Source organism: Anneissia japonica, unplaced genomic scaffold, assembly GCF_011630105.1.
Source record: "Anneissia japonica isolate Jap-2015-1 unplaced genomic scaffold, ASM1163010v1 scaffold1812_len1207588_cov181, whole genome shotgun sequence".
Classification (NCBI taxonomy): Eukaryota; Metazoa; Echinodermata; class Crinoidea; order Comatulida; family Comatulidae; genus Anneissia; species Anneissia japonica.
In genome coordinates this window covers 283,300-298,742 of record NW_022726379.1, presented here as the reverse complement: position 1 = coordinate 298,742, position 15,443 = coordinate 283,300, and the positions used below count along the sequence as shown (strand labels likewise).

Here is a 15,443-nt window from a genome sequence, read left to right as displayed (position 1 = left end):
GATGGGTTAACTTCTGGGAGATTCTTGCTTGAGTGCCGGAGGCCGTACTGATTTCCGGGAGACTCCTGCGAGTTCCTGGAGACTTTGGACCCATGTATCATGTGATACGGCTTTGTTACTGAGCTGCTTTTGGTGGTCGAGTGCCACAGTTTATCAAAGCCTTTCAGGGTGCCAAGTTGGTTAATCCACTTGTGGGACATCTGCTTTAATGTGCTTAACACATTGAATGACGTATTGCTGTCTGTGTTCATACCTGTTGCTAGTTGATGTCATAGACATAGTACTACCGTAGTAAATACATGCAAACATGAATTTGCGGAAGAGACAGTTTTTGGAAACTTTTAGGCGATTCTTTGAGAGTTTTTAGGAGATTTTTTGAGAGCAGTTTAGCTCAGTCAGCTCATCTGGTGGTAGCCACTGTGTGTGCGCTGAACCGTGGAGATCTGTATGTCCCCGGTTCAATTCCCATCGCTGCCTCTTCTTGTGTTTCAGCTAAAGGGCTGAAATACAAGTTACAATAGCGCACCGTCTTTTGGATGAGGCGTTTAAGTCATTGTCTCGTGTGCATTTTGGCCCATGCGCATGTTAAAGAACATAGTACACTCTTCGGAAAAGAGATGGGGATTGTCTCCCGGTGTACTGCCCAATCACCACCAGGAGGACCCCACTGGAAATGAGTCTTCTTCTAGACTTTCGTGGGCTATCCTTGGTGTTAACACCAAATAAATCCAATCCAATCCAATTCGCAAGAGTGTGGGAGACTGCTGATTTTCAGTAGACCCCCAAGATTGTTCAGCTATGGTATCAGAACCTAAAATTTTGTGATTAAAAACCTAATAAAAACATACAAACTGTACCATAAAACCTCGTATTCTTGAGAAAAACCCATCTCAAATTGAAGCCACCTCTTAAGCTTTAGGGGAGACTATTTTTATTCCTTGTTTTGCAAACTTATATTTTTATTGATCATTAGAGAAGGGCAGAAAAAGAATTAAGATAAAATTTAGTTTTCTTAATAGCAAATAGTTTTGCCAACAAAATCCGAACAAAATGAAATTTTATTGGTGAATGTAAACAGTGTAGTAAGGGGATGGTTAAATGCTTTAAATTTATATAATTAGGAAGAAATGTACATATTTTATTTCTTGAGATTTCAAGGCAGCGGAGGGCATAATGAAAGTAAAGAAAAACTTTTATATTTTTCTGAAATTTCCTTTTTTTTTGTGGCGCCGGATTCAAAATCATCATTATTTTGCAGGCTGCGGGTTCGCTAAACAAGGTATTAAAAAAAGTCTCCCCATAGTTTTTCAAAAGTAGCCTCGGGCTTCTTTTCAAGATAGTACAGTACATACACTGTGTGTACATGAATTTCAAAGAAACAAAATCTATTCAAAACATGCTTGGTTTAAGTGATTTGATGCTGGTTATTACAGTTAATTACCAGCAGATGTTACAATGGCCCTATTATTGTTTTATAGTAGAAATTCCCAAAATTTGCATTCATATTGATAAAAGCCCCCTCCCCCCCCACTCTTTACTTAGCAAGAGTAACCTCAAAAGGTAACACATCTCGAAAAGATGTCCATCCCAAGTTCGCAAAAAATAGAAGCACATGGCTTCTATTTAAGGTTTTACGGTGTATGTTTAATTTGTCAGTATAAAATGCAATAGAAAAAAAAAGATAATTTCAAGTTTAAAAAGTAAGTCTTATAGCAAAATAATAATTTTTTTTTAAATCCAAAGTGGTTATTTTATGTAGATGGTGTAATTAGGAATATCATGTGAACTCAACAGTGTTTTCATACTACTTTATTCTCTTAATATGTTATATAGCACTTTATGTTCATCTCATTATTGGATTTTTTCTTGTTATGTGTATATTTTAAATTAATTAAATTTTTACTTTTTGTCCAAGTCAAAATATTGGGGATATTGGCTTGCCCCAGGGGACCTTATGCACAGGCAGTACCACCCTATAGTGGATACAATGTCCCCTATCCTGCCTAACACTTGTTCAGTTATTCAAGGAGCAAAGTGATCTGAATCCAATTAAAACCTGATGTTGGGCGGGTTTGAACCAGGGTCTTTAGTGCACGAAGTAGGAAGGTTACCTCTCAGCCAAGGCTTTTGTTGCCAGTAATAATACTACTGTCAGACAATGTTATTTATTTTTTTCACTTCTATAAACAGTTTACATATTCTGTAAGAATATTGCTTTGAAATAGTGGATGCAGATAAAGAATGGCAAATTATCAATTTATTGTCGTATTTTATTCTGAATTTTATGATTTTTAAATTAGAAATTAGTTTGATTTTCCCTAACATTACATTTCATTTAACATTTTCATTATATACTAATGCAGGGACTCGATAGGGTCTTCAAGCTCCTATATTCATTTTTCAAATGCCAAAATAACTATTATAAAATCATGATTTTGACTTTGAAATTGTAAGAAACCATTATGATAAATTCTTTCTTAATTTTTAAGCACTTAATATTCTGCTACAATACTAAGTGAGAAGCATAGACAGAAAATATAAAAGTGTTCATGAACAATCCCATTTCAGACTAAACTTGCTTCATAGAAATTAATTTAAAATTAAATTAAAGTTATGGTTTTTGACAGGGTTAGCATCACTGACAACAGTAACGACTATAACGCCTAGACGATCAAGAAAAAATGGAGAAACAGAAAGGCCTACAACAACTGTAGCAAGTGAAGGTAGAAAAATTGTATATATTGTATACTAGACAAAAATACAGTATAATAGCGGGCCAAAATGGCCGAGCGGTTAAAGCAGGGGCACCGTGATCATAGGCAACAATATTGGCACGGGTTCGCGGCCGGCTCGCTCCTATAGTTATGGTGGTGGAACAAGTCTTCTCGGATAAGGACTATAAACCGTAGGCACTTTAAAGAACCCAGTACATCTTTCGATATGAGTAGTTACCCCGGTGTACTGGTTCATTTGGCCCCTGTCGTGGACAGATGAAAGTGCGCCGGTTTACTGGCTGTTGAAGACGTGAAGTGACCCTTAGGGGAGGAGAAAGTTATTGTAAAGTGCAACATCTAGTCCCGAGCGCATAGAGACCATGTATTATGCACTATATAAGTCTCCAACCATTACCATTACCATTACCAATAGCATTATGCCAATATGTCCTATTAGTATTATTGTTCTCAAAGATTTTTATCTGTGTCCATAAGCATAGTAGGAAAATTATCTGTTTTTTTTTAAACTAAGTAGTTGCTTGCCTTGGTAACCGTTTCAGCAACTGCTTTGGTCATTTTCCTCAGGCTGATTCGAAGCAGTTGCCGAAACCGTTGCTAAGGTAAGCATAACTACTTGGTTCAACAAGACAGATAATTTTCCTAAAATATAATTATTATTAGTTATCATTATTCCTGTTTAATTCATTATAACCTTTGGATAGTATACATTCCTGTCAGCCTTTTTTTTAAATTGTTTATTGTTGCAATAAAAGTGAAGAGAGAGAAAGAATAATTAACAACCATGTGGCATCTCCATTATGAAGGCAGACAATTCAAATAATGCTCTTTTGAAACCCTTTTCTTGACCAAATTTAAATTCATAATATATTCAAATCATTTTTATTTTAACTGGGTTTCAGAATCATCAACAGTAACAGCATTAACAGCCAGACGATCAAGAAGGAATACAGAAGCAGAAACACTTACAAAGACTGTTTCAAGTGATGGTAAACGACTTTTATGTATTAACATATTAACCATGTGCTAAACCTGCAATTATTAATTATTATTATTATTATTATTATTATTATTATTTATTTATTAATAAATTAATGTTATTATTTTTCACAGAATTATCGTCATCAACAACGATAACACCTAGGCGATCACGAAATAGCGAGGAGATTGAAGTATCGCCAACTCCTGTGTCAAATGAAGGTACACTTATTGTATTACACCAGGTGCTAACTGTGCTAATATTGGTTGTGATTTCATCTGATTAATTGCACTGTCATTTTTATTTTTTATTCTTTATTCAATGTGTTGTTCATATCACCTGCATTCACTCTTATCTGTTTTATTTAAGCCACTATCACTTTTATTTCTTTTTCTCCATCACTTACGGAAAATGAAAATGTCTCATATACTTTCTATTATCTAATGATTACCATATTTGCCATGTTGTTTGTTTAATAATTGTTTTACACCGACAAACTCAATTTTTGGTCTGTTTTGTAGTGTATCCATTAAGTCCAATGTGACAGTCGTCTAGTAAGTGTGTGTATGTGATGATTGGAGAACTGCACAACATTTTAATTATTAAACAGGCCAACTGATTATATATCTTTTTGAAAATGACTTTAAATCAACATTGGCCCTATTTTTTTTCGTTTTTGTTGAAAAAAAAGTTCTGATAAAACAAATCTTGAGCAGTAGGCTTTTGGAGACACAGAAAACTAAATTTCTAACGAAAAAAATATTTTAAAGCGGAAAAGAATGAAACATTGATATTAAAAGCAAGTCTAAGTGTTAAAAAGCTATTTCAATGTTTACATACAGAAAATTTATGAGACTTTTTGGCGCTGTTTCAAAATATACCCAATAAAATGATGTATAGCCACTGAATATTTTAATTCAGAAGTGATATTGGCCGTAATCTGCATATAAACCTAGCTCTTGCACAGGCCTTGTATATGTTAATTTCTACAAGAGATTTTTTTATTAATTAGTTTATCTTTAGTAGAAGTAATATTCACATTTATGCACCATCACAGTTTCATTCTTCTGCTTTCTGTTTTTTCCTTTGTTTTGTTATCACATTTGTTGCTTAAAGTGAAATCCATTCGAAGACGCAGACGCCGGCACGAAGGAAGCGATTCGACAGATAGTGAGTTATAGCAACTTTCATTTTCTGCATGTGGTAGCAGAAAACATTTACACAAATTCTATGCTTTTTTGTATTATTTCTGAATTTAGGGATTGGCTTATCTTATTTGCAATAATTTATTTTTTGAGAATATTTTCAAATAATTCTGTTCATGTTTGTTCTTTACAGTTTTATAATTCATTAGATTTGTTGCTTTATATTTTTTTTTTATCAATCATTTTTGTTGTTGTATGTAGATGTTATTTGCACATATATTATTAATTAATTAATTAATTATTATGGTATTTATTCAGATAATTGCCCTGTTGAGAGGGTTTATTCGAGGGAGGTGCTTATTCAAGCGAGGCATATGTTTTTTTGTGTGTAGAATGGATATGTATATACTCCAATGAATGCCATTTAACTTCACTTTAAATGTGGAACTACAACAATACTGTCGAAACGTGTTATTGCGTGTAGAGTGGCTGAGCGGTAAGGTAGGGGTGTTGCTAACTACAGTCTTAACATCGGTGCTGGTTCCAGTCACTCCTCGCCCAGGGTTCGGTTGGTGGAACCAAGTCTTCTCAATAAGGACTTAACATAGAGGTCCAGTGTTCACACCTGGCTCACTTTAAAGAACTCCTTGCATCTTTTGGAGAGTAGGGGGCTACCCAGATGCTATGGTTCATTTAAGGCCCTGTTGTTGCGCAGTTATGTGAACATGGACAGTAGCAAGTATAAGTCCCTCTTAATAGTGGCTAGGTAGTCACGGACCACGCCCGTACGCAATTCTGCACAATGACGCTGCAAATTATGGGTTATTCTGATACCTTTATAAAGACTTGTTGATCCTAACCTGGTTTGAAAAAATGTAATTCTACTAAAGTAGAACATTAATAATTTGTTGAGAATGGTGTTTTCTTCTATTAATTTTGGGGATAGGGTGTGGCAGTATTAATAATTAGAGGGAAAAATAAGTGTATAATAATAATAATGAGTCTTGGGGTACAAAAAATAAAAATTAGTTATTGATGTATTTGTATATAAGCTTTATTTTGGTCTTTCAGTTATGTTCTTAGGTTGAATAAAACTGGAGTAAGATCATTTTGAAGTGCAGATGTCTACAAACATACTTATTTAATTGAGGGAGGAATTTATTCAAAGCAGGGGTTTATTTGAATAAATACAATAATTGAACCTTGTAAATTTTTAAGCATTTTCACAGAGATGTAATGAGAATGTTGCATGACATAGATGTTTCAGGTATCATTTTTTTTTTTTTTCATTTTTTTACAGGTCTATCCACAACAACAACAGAATGTCAACCTGATCCAGAGGTTCAACAAACACCAATTATTGAAGTCCAAAGTTAGTGTACTTATTGAATTTATTTTTTCAAAATAGCCTTTTTATAAACTTTAATAAAATGAATAACTAATTATCTTTGTGGCATTATTAATCTTAACATTAATTTAAGAACATATGTTAATACCTGATTGGCAGAATTAATATTTAATATTATTTGTATGTTATTCTCATTAATTTTTTTGAGTAACCTCCCAATATTGCAACTAAACTCAAATACTGTTATTCAAAAAAACTTCCCAAAAAAGTAAAATAGATAGCTGCATAAAATTTATTTGTAAGTCATATAATAAGGTTTTTAATTTCTTCACAAAGCTTTAGGACAAGCACGCTATCGTCTATACACATATTACCAGTCAGGAAGTGAGTTTAATTACCAATCCTTATTATTTTATGTTTTTTAATCAAGTCCATTTCAATCCTAAATTATTACTTTTTTTGTAAGAAACATCTTTATTTTTGAATCCATAGAAGTTACTCTAAATGCTATTATAGTTGGCTATCAAAGCATACTCTGCTCTTAGTATGTGCTTCGTTATTCAAGCATATCCATTTCAAACCAAAATTCAGTCATTGTTATAAGAATGTTCATTATTTTTTTATTCCTTAAAAGGTTTTCTGCTCTGTGTTCTTTGATTTGGTTATATTCTTGCATTAAGGCCAAATAAAAAAAATTATTTTTCGACTAACCCAAAATGTTCGAAATTGAGAGTCGGCATTTTAGTTTTTTATTAATTTTTTTTTTAACATCGAAAAATATTTTATTAATGAACTAAAAAGGCTGGAATAAGGCTATCTTGCGACGGTAAGCAATGCGACAGAGTTATGCGATGGTTTTGCTCTTGTCTGTCTTGTATTTTTGTGTATTTTCTACTTTTTAGGCATGGACTTTTTTTGGTAAAAAAAAATAAAATAAAATAAAAACTTTCCCTACCAACCTACCCATTTTTTTAGATTTTTCCAAAACGTGGCAAACAAGATTTTTTTTTTATTGGCCTAATTATTTACTTTGTCTGAAATTGCCATACTTTAAAATAAAAACACCATTAGTTTTCCTTTAAAGTTATTATAAGTGCTATTAGAGTTAAATATCAAAACATTCGTTGCTATCTACCTGGAATTGCCTTACTTACGCCTGACAATATATCATGTATTAAACAGTTTAATGTGGATTAATCATAAGCAATTTATAAAGAAAACCGAAAAAAAAAAATCATATAAGAAGGAGAGTTGAGTCTACTTGTTTATGTGTAAATAAACACCCAATTATGCAGCTTTGCCTTCTCACCAACTTTAACTGGATTTACCATCAGGATTTGTTTGTTTTATTTTTTCATTTTGTTTGCTTATTTTTTTTTTGCACACGCTTTAGTTTATCGCCCTCATCAAACATAGAACATGTTCACAATCAAAACAAAATTACAAAGATTTAATGGGCACACTTTGGCCAGATTGCTTCCATTGCATGATGCATTTTCAAGCAAATTGTACTTTTTCCCTCTCTAAACTGCTTGAGTATGCCACTGGAATTTGTACACAATAACCTAAACCAACATGAAGTTTAATTTTTAATGGATAAATAAATCAGTTAAGCTTAGCAAATTCCGTTTGTTTGTGGCAGGCTTTATAGTGCACATACATAATTGGGGTAGTTCAATGTTGTAAGCTTATCTCAGTCGGCTAATCTGGTGTTAGCCATGGTATGTGCGCTGAACCGTGGAGATCTCTAGGTCCCCGGTTAAATTCTCATCGCTGCCACTCCTTGTGTTTCAGCTGGAGGGCTGAAATACAAGTTACAAGCACACCGTCTTTCGGATGAGACGTTTAAGCCGTTGGTCCCGTGTGCATTTATGGCCCATGTGCACGTTAAAGAACGCAATACACTCTTCGGAAAAGAGTAGGGATTGTCTCCCGGTGTACTGCCCAATCACCACCAGAAGGACCCCACTTGAAATAAGTCTTCTGGCGTTTACACCGAATAAATCCAATCCAATCCAGTCCAATGTAATTTTTTTTACATATGTGTATGCTCTGCAAAAATTAATGAAAGTATATGACTCAATAAAAGTGTCATTATCAACCAAACTTATAATATATATATGAAACATTCATTCTCTAACGAGCACATACATTATTTCCATTACTAATTTCATTCTCACCCATAATAATTTTTCATTCAATGGCCAACATTTCCTCCAAGTGAAAGGCACGGCTATGGGTACGAGAATGGCCCTAACTACGCCAATATTTTCATGGAAGAAAACCTACTTTCTGGTTATCCCCTTTCACCGTTATTTTTTCATAGGTATATCGATGATAAATTTTTCATTTGACCTCATGGAGTTGATGCTCTCCTCGACTTCGAGAAGTACGCCAACATTTTTCATCCCCACATTAAATTCACTCTTGAATATTCGCCCACCCACATTCCTTTCCTTGATGTTACTGTTAACATTACTAACCAACGCCTCTCTACCACGCTCTGTTCTAAACCTACTGATAGCCACCAATATCTCAACTATCGAAGTTCCCACCCCAGCAACTTGAAGAAATCTATCATATATAGCCAGTGTCTCTGTATTAAACACATTTGCTCTAACCCAGCTGACTACGAAGCCCACATATGCTCCCTTACCAAACCACTTTCTTAACAGTGGTTATCCCTTTAAAATTATTAAATCCCAGACCCTTAAAGCAGCTTCACACCCCCACTCTGAACTTTTAAACCCTAAACCCAAATCGGATTCTGACCGTATACCATTAGTTTTTAACTCCTACTCTCATACCACTATGTTAGCCAACACTATCAAGAAAGATTTTTGTACCCTTCAACAGGACCCTAATATAAAAAATCTGTATCCCAACCCTCCCTTACTCGCTAACCGCCAACCCCCCCAACCTCAAGTCTATCCTCACGTCGTCCAATTTACTCCCTAACCCGACTTCCCCTGGTAATATTAAATGCAACAAATCATGCTGTAAAGTATGCAAGCACCTCATGTTGTTAGTCTCCCACACACCTCTTCTATCAATCCCCCTCCCCTCACCTGTGACTCATCGAATGTTATATATCTCCTTATGTGTAATATCTGTGATCATGGCTCTTATATAGGCGAAACTGGAACTAAATTTAGACTCGGGTTTAATAACCACAAACAGTCCGTCAGTAGCAAGAGCAAGGGGTTCCCTGTCGCTGAACACTTTAACTCTCCTGGCCACTCTATTGACAACATCCCATGTGTTCTGCTAGCTAACAATTTTCCATCTCTCGACCATAGAAGACGCTCATCAAATTCAACACTGACATTTTAGGCCTTAATCGTGACATGGGTATTCTGAGCGATTACACATTCACACACACTTGAATTTTTTTCATATCACCGTATTCTGCATCATTATTTTATGTACACCATGTTATATTCCATATTACTTGTATAATGCTATATTTAAGTTTGACTTCTACATTACATTTGTGTCTAGGGTTACCTAGTTTACTTTGTTTTTTTTTATTTTGTTAATGGCTATTATTATATTATAATAATAATTATTATATATAGTAATATTATTATATTTTTGTTTTTAGTTTTTTCAATTTACTTGATCTTGAGAATGGTTCCATGATGGACCCGAAAGGTCGATCTTTCTTGTCATTAAATTTTGTTTTGAAATTATATTATATTATATTATTTTATATACATATATATGTATGTACATTAGGCTTATATATTATCTTATGATTTTTATTGCCATTATACTTATCTGTATCATGGGCTATCGCTTACACTACTCGATATCAGAGTACTTTGTTTTCCACACTTTTAACTCATTATCTTGCTTCCATCATATATCATTATCCCTATTTTTCCATTATTGTTTATCTCATTTAATCACCCTCCTTTATTTATTGCCCACTGTTTATTGTATTATATTGGATCTAGGATTTGCCAACTTCTGTAATCAGTTACGCTGATGAAGTCTTGAGGACAAGAAATATTCGTTCCCTAAATAAATTATATTGTGTTCTACTGTCTAACTCAACGTGTCTGCATCATTATTTTTTGTCTTATTTTCTGTTATATATAATAATAATAATAATAATACCATAATAATAACAGTAATAATAATAATACCGTAGTAGGTGTATCGCAAGCTTAAACTGTATGTTATTACTTCGCCATGCAAACCTTCAAGCAATGCCATAGTAGTAATACGGTAATAATAATAATAATAATATTATGGAGATTATTGTAGAATTCTTAATTTAAAGCCAAAGAAAAATATATGTGCAGCTACGTTACCTACATAAAAACCTGAGGAAATTATTTGAATAATATGGGGATTTATACCGTGCCTTTTGCAAAGGGATGCAAGGTGCTGGTGATGTTTTTTTATACTGGTATATCAGGCCTGATGTTACTGTCAATATTAATGAGAGGCAGCCACAAAGTATATAATTAGTTTATAAGCGATGAAATACTCACACTTAGGTCTGAAACATAGCATGGAGCTACTTCAACCCTTCAGTAGTTCAAGCTGGGATAACTAAGCATGGTCGGCCGAGAATGGTCAGCGTGTGCTTCAAACCTCAGCCCATGACCAATTTTCAGATATTTTTAGGGTAAATTACATGCCTGAAGCATATTATTTTATGTTATTGAAACTTTTTTTGTCGTTAGATTAGATTAAATCATTTTCATCATTTGGTGATTTTGATTATAATCATTGTCAATGTGTTCGCACTTCTGCTATAAAGTTAGATGTTATGTTGCGTTTGTATTTTGCAACCTTTGTTTCTGTCATTGCATATTCAGCTTCTAAGGCATCCATGACTTCTCAAACACTTCTTGCACCTGACAGTAAGTATATATACATGTATAAACACTTTTTCAATTGCCCTCTCTTTTACTTCATTAGTCATTCCTTCTTTTTCATTGATTGCTTCATTTAATCATTCACTCACTTTCATTCATTTATTCTTAATTTTTGACTTCACTCCTTTACTATATTAATTATTATATTGATTTGTTTATTAGTATTAATAATGATTTAAGTAATTTTTATAATTACAAATTATATTTTATGAATTGAAAACTTGGAGCGAAAAATAGATAAAAAACTAATACAAGATGTACAGTTTTTGTGAGACTAATCTAACAAACCCAAGTCTATTATGGCACCTGTTCATCAGTTCAAGATGCTGGGAGACAGCATTCAATTGCTCTAGAAAACACTTACTTTCTAGGTGTACACTTTCTTTGATGGCTGATCAGTCCACTCTTTGATTGACCTATGTTTTCACTTTTTTGGCACTTGAATAATTTAATCTGGCTTTGTACTTGAGATACTGCAGCGTGTTGAATGCTCAGCCACCACTGTTTTATCATTAAAGTTATTGGAACCTCATACATTCTATGTTGGATATTTATATTCACTTAGGTATATATAAACCATGAGATATGGAAATAAAAATCACACTGTTTATCATAATTTTAAAAAATCATGATTTATAGCGATTTTAACAACATTTAAGCCCCACCCACCTCACAATGTTTATAATGGTCATGTGACACTATGACATCAGACTTGTCCCTCTCCTTAATTGGCTTCTCTCAACTTGTCTCCAATCGCGGTTTGTTTTGATCGTCGCGATAAGTTCTGTTTTGAAGTGAGATTTGTCAGTTTTTATCGTGATGGATTACCCCACTGTGTACAGCTTGATACCAACTTGTTCATCACTTACTAACAATTCAAAGCTGGATGGCTTGATATAAAAGCAATTTATATCCTTTTAAGATGTGTCATTAAAGTGTAGCTTTGGACGTCCAACTGGTCTTGTCCCTTCTTCAAATTCCCCACAAAGGATATCCTTGGGGATGCTACCATCCTACATCTTCCAGAGGAACAAGAGTGTAGGTAGACTCTTTCCATCTCTTCCATGAAGGCTAATGTTGGATGTTATTCTTTCTTTATTGGTTAGATTTATAAAGCGCATATACTGTAGTTTCTATGATTAGAATCCAAATACTGGTAAATCACATACTTTAGCTGTTTGTGTAGAATTCTATCTAACACTAAAATTAATAAACCACTTCCTGTTCATCATTTTTATCTTGTTTAATTGTTTTTATTATTATTATTATTATTATTATTATTATTATTATTGTTATTATTATTATTATTATTATTATTTATTATTATTTTTATGATAAGAGGAAATATCTATAGCAGTTGGTGATATTTGTCAAAATTTAAATTTAGTTTTGTTACTGGTCACACAATTAAGAATCTAAGATAGAGTTCATCACTGATTTGTACATAATGCACGTGTTTTAGGCAGTTTTATTTACTGTGGGTAGAGATGCAGACATGAATCCAAGGTATACTGCCAAAGGTAGAGATTAGGGCAGACATGAATCCAAGGTCTACTGCCAAGGGTAGAGATTAGGGCAAACATGAATCCCAGGTCTACTGCCAAAGATAGAGATTAGGGCAGACATGAATCCAAGGTCTACTGCCAAGGGTAGAGATGAAGGCAGACATGAATGCAAGGTATACTGCCAAAGGTAGAGATGCATAAATGAATCCAAGGTCTACTGCCAAGGATAGAGATGAATGGCAGACATGAATCCAAGGTATACTGCCAAAAGTAGAGATTAGGGCAGACATGAATCCAAGGTCTACTGCCAAGGGTAGAGATGAAGGCAGACATGAATCCAAGGTATACTGCCAAAGGTAGAGATGCAGAAATAATTCCAAGGTCTACAGCCAAGGGTAGAGATAAGGCAAACATGAATCCAATGTATACTGCCAAAGGTAGAGATGCAGAAATTAATCCAAGGTCTACTACTGCCAAGTGTAGAGATGAGGGCAGACATGAATCCAAGATCTACTGCCAAGGGTAGAGATGAGGACAGACATGATTTCAAGTAGGGACTAGGGCAGACATGAATCCAACTTACTCAAAGATTTAAAAAGAATAATAATACCTACAGCTTACAACATTTGAGTGGTCATGCACCTCATCTTGGAAGTGATTTCTACAATGTGTGACATCAAGAATAATTTTTCAGCATTTCTGTAATTGGATCACCAACATATAACTAAATACAGACCAAGCTCTTAAGTGCCCTTTAAAATTGTTACATACTTATGTTCTTACATGTTTTACTAATTTTTGAATATCTTTCTGTAACTTTGTGTTGAAATATTTTTTTTGCTATGCTAATCTTTTTATTTCGCATGAAAGAATATTATAAGAAGGTATTATAAATGCATGCTACTTGATAAAAGCATGATTCAAATTATGAAAACTAAACAAATTGAGAATAGAAAAGCCTAATACTTGGCCTATAAAACGTTAAGTGTATGTTCTTATTTATATAACATTTGTTTGTGTTTTTTTTTTTTTTTATTGACACTAATATGAATAATTAACAATTTTCTGTGTAGCCTTGCCAAATGGAATCGCATCCAGGAGAAGACGGAGCAAACAAGATCTTGATGAAGCATCCGAAAAAGAACGACGGAGGGAGAAAGATATTGAAAAAGAAGAGTGCTCGCTCTCAAGTTGTTCTTCCTTGTCAAGTCTGAACAAAGAAGCAGGAGATCGGTCATCGTGTGCTTCCAGCATTTCTATTGAAAGTACGGGTAGGTGCATGATACACAACACCCAAAGACAGCAACATTATTATGTTGTGCCTGATTTATTCCACTGCTAGTTTCATTTCAGCAACAGCAAAATTTTACCTTTGCTAACCAATGATAAATTCTGAACAGAGGTGGATTTTTTTTTCTCCATCTTTTTGATTTTTATGGTTATTTTAGTGCAATTCTGTGTTTTCCAAGGTTTTTGTCAAAGTGTTTTCCCGTTATTTCTTACTCATATCTGGTATTTATTGGTTTTTTTGTTGTTTTTTTTTTCAGATCATCACTTTCAAAAAATTATATGAATAATTTGTATTTTTCTGAATACTGAAATAATTTATTGTCCAATGTAAAAGAAGGAAATGCATTTGAAATCTGGCAAACATTTAAAATCACAGCGCTTGACTGCAACTTAAATATTTTTTGGCAGTGTTGCTTTATTTTAATGTCATTTTTTTCGTGTTCTCTCCTTCATTCTCTATCATTGGTATCTTAATAATGTTCAAATTCAACTGGTTTGTCTGGATACCTTTCTTTGTCTGCTTTACTCCTCGCCTTTTAAAGTGCCTTTACTTTTGTCACCCACCACATCTCTTCTGTTCCTATCCTCTTCAATGCTGTGTTTTTTAAAAATTTGTTTATCTAAATATACCTTTTAAATATGTGTTTTTGATTTCAATATTAAAGATTGACTAGTATATAATTGTTGGCCTTCAACAGAGCAAAACTCCTGTAGTGACATTGAGATTGTTTATGCAGTTCTTCTTGTCATTTTTCATCAAGTTGTGTTCTTTCAATGAGTTATATATTTTTGAAATATCAGAATCTTCATTGATACAGTAGTACAGAGTGTCCCAATAGTCTTGGTATCATTTAAAGATTCATGTCTCTGCTAAAATCATTTACAATCTAAAGCTAAAAACATATTTCAGAGATAAAACTTGTAGAATTACTTTGATACCAAACTCAACCTCATTCATGATCCCTTTATATAAAAGGTAATAGCTAAAAGGTTTGGTTGCATAACATGAAATACCATAGATTGTTCAATTTGCAGAACCCGTATGTGAAAAGTTGTCACAACTGTGCAGCCTGAGCATTGCTCACATTTCATGTGGACGTTGCAACAATAACAAAGCCTTCACTTGCTACATTTTCACACTATGAATATGGTCAACACTGATTTTCAAAAGCTACAGGATGGCTTACCTCATAGAGCATCAATAAATTGAATTTGTTCGGTTTACGTCGAAAGTAAACCAGTCAAACTTACTCAGAAAGGGTTCAGAGATTATATCAATGTCAAAAGCACAGGTAGACAAATCCCTATCAACAGGATCTGTACTTGGTTTAGTTTGCTGTGGTCGTAAAAAGTCTGGCAGATCGACAAGTAACATTGATGTCATTAGACATGCAGTATCCAAAGTCTAAGGAGATCTATTCACCAACCAACTTTTCAGATTAATTAAACAATCAAAGCAGCAGACAGACAAACATGACTGAAGTTTTCCAACTAAATTAGCAACCAAAGTGAGCATAAACCATCCTTTCTTGACAATATTTGGTAAGAAAAT

At 33.7% G+C, this 15,443-nt stretch overlaps 1 protein-coding gene across 18 annotated transcripts in view; it reads left to right on the top strand.

The window, feature by feature from the left end:
• LOC117113154 overlaps window positions 1-15,443 on the top strand; it is a 128,906-nt gene that overhangs the window by 80,185 nt on the left and 33,278 nt on the right. For 10 of the 18 annotated variants that reach the window (XM_033256417.1, XM_033256418.1, XM_033256410.1 and 7 more), the window contains 8 exons: window positions 2,628-2,723; window positions 3,635-3,721; window positions 3,846-3,932; window positions 4,828-4,881; window positions 6,157-6,228; window positions 6,541-6,588; window positions 11,037-11,081; window positions 13,675-13,872. In XM_033256417.1, coding sequence (XP_033112308.1) covers window positions 2,628-2,723; window positions 3,635-3,721; window positions 3,846-3,932; window positions 4,828-4,881; window positions 6,157-6,228; window positions 6,541-6,588; window positions 11,037-11,081; window positions 13,675-13,872 — 687 coding nt within the window. The remainder of the gene's footprint in view (window positions 1-2,627; window positions 2,724-3,634; window positions 3,722-3,845; window positions 3,933-4,827; window positions 4,882-6,156; window positions 6,229-6,540; window positions 6,589-11,036; window positions 11,082-13,674; window positions 13,873-15,443) is intronic. The other 8 variants (XM_033256411.1, XM_033256415.1, XM_033256413.1 and 5 more) reach the window with 8 other exon arrangements.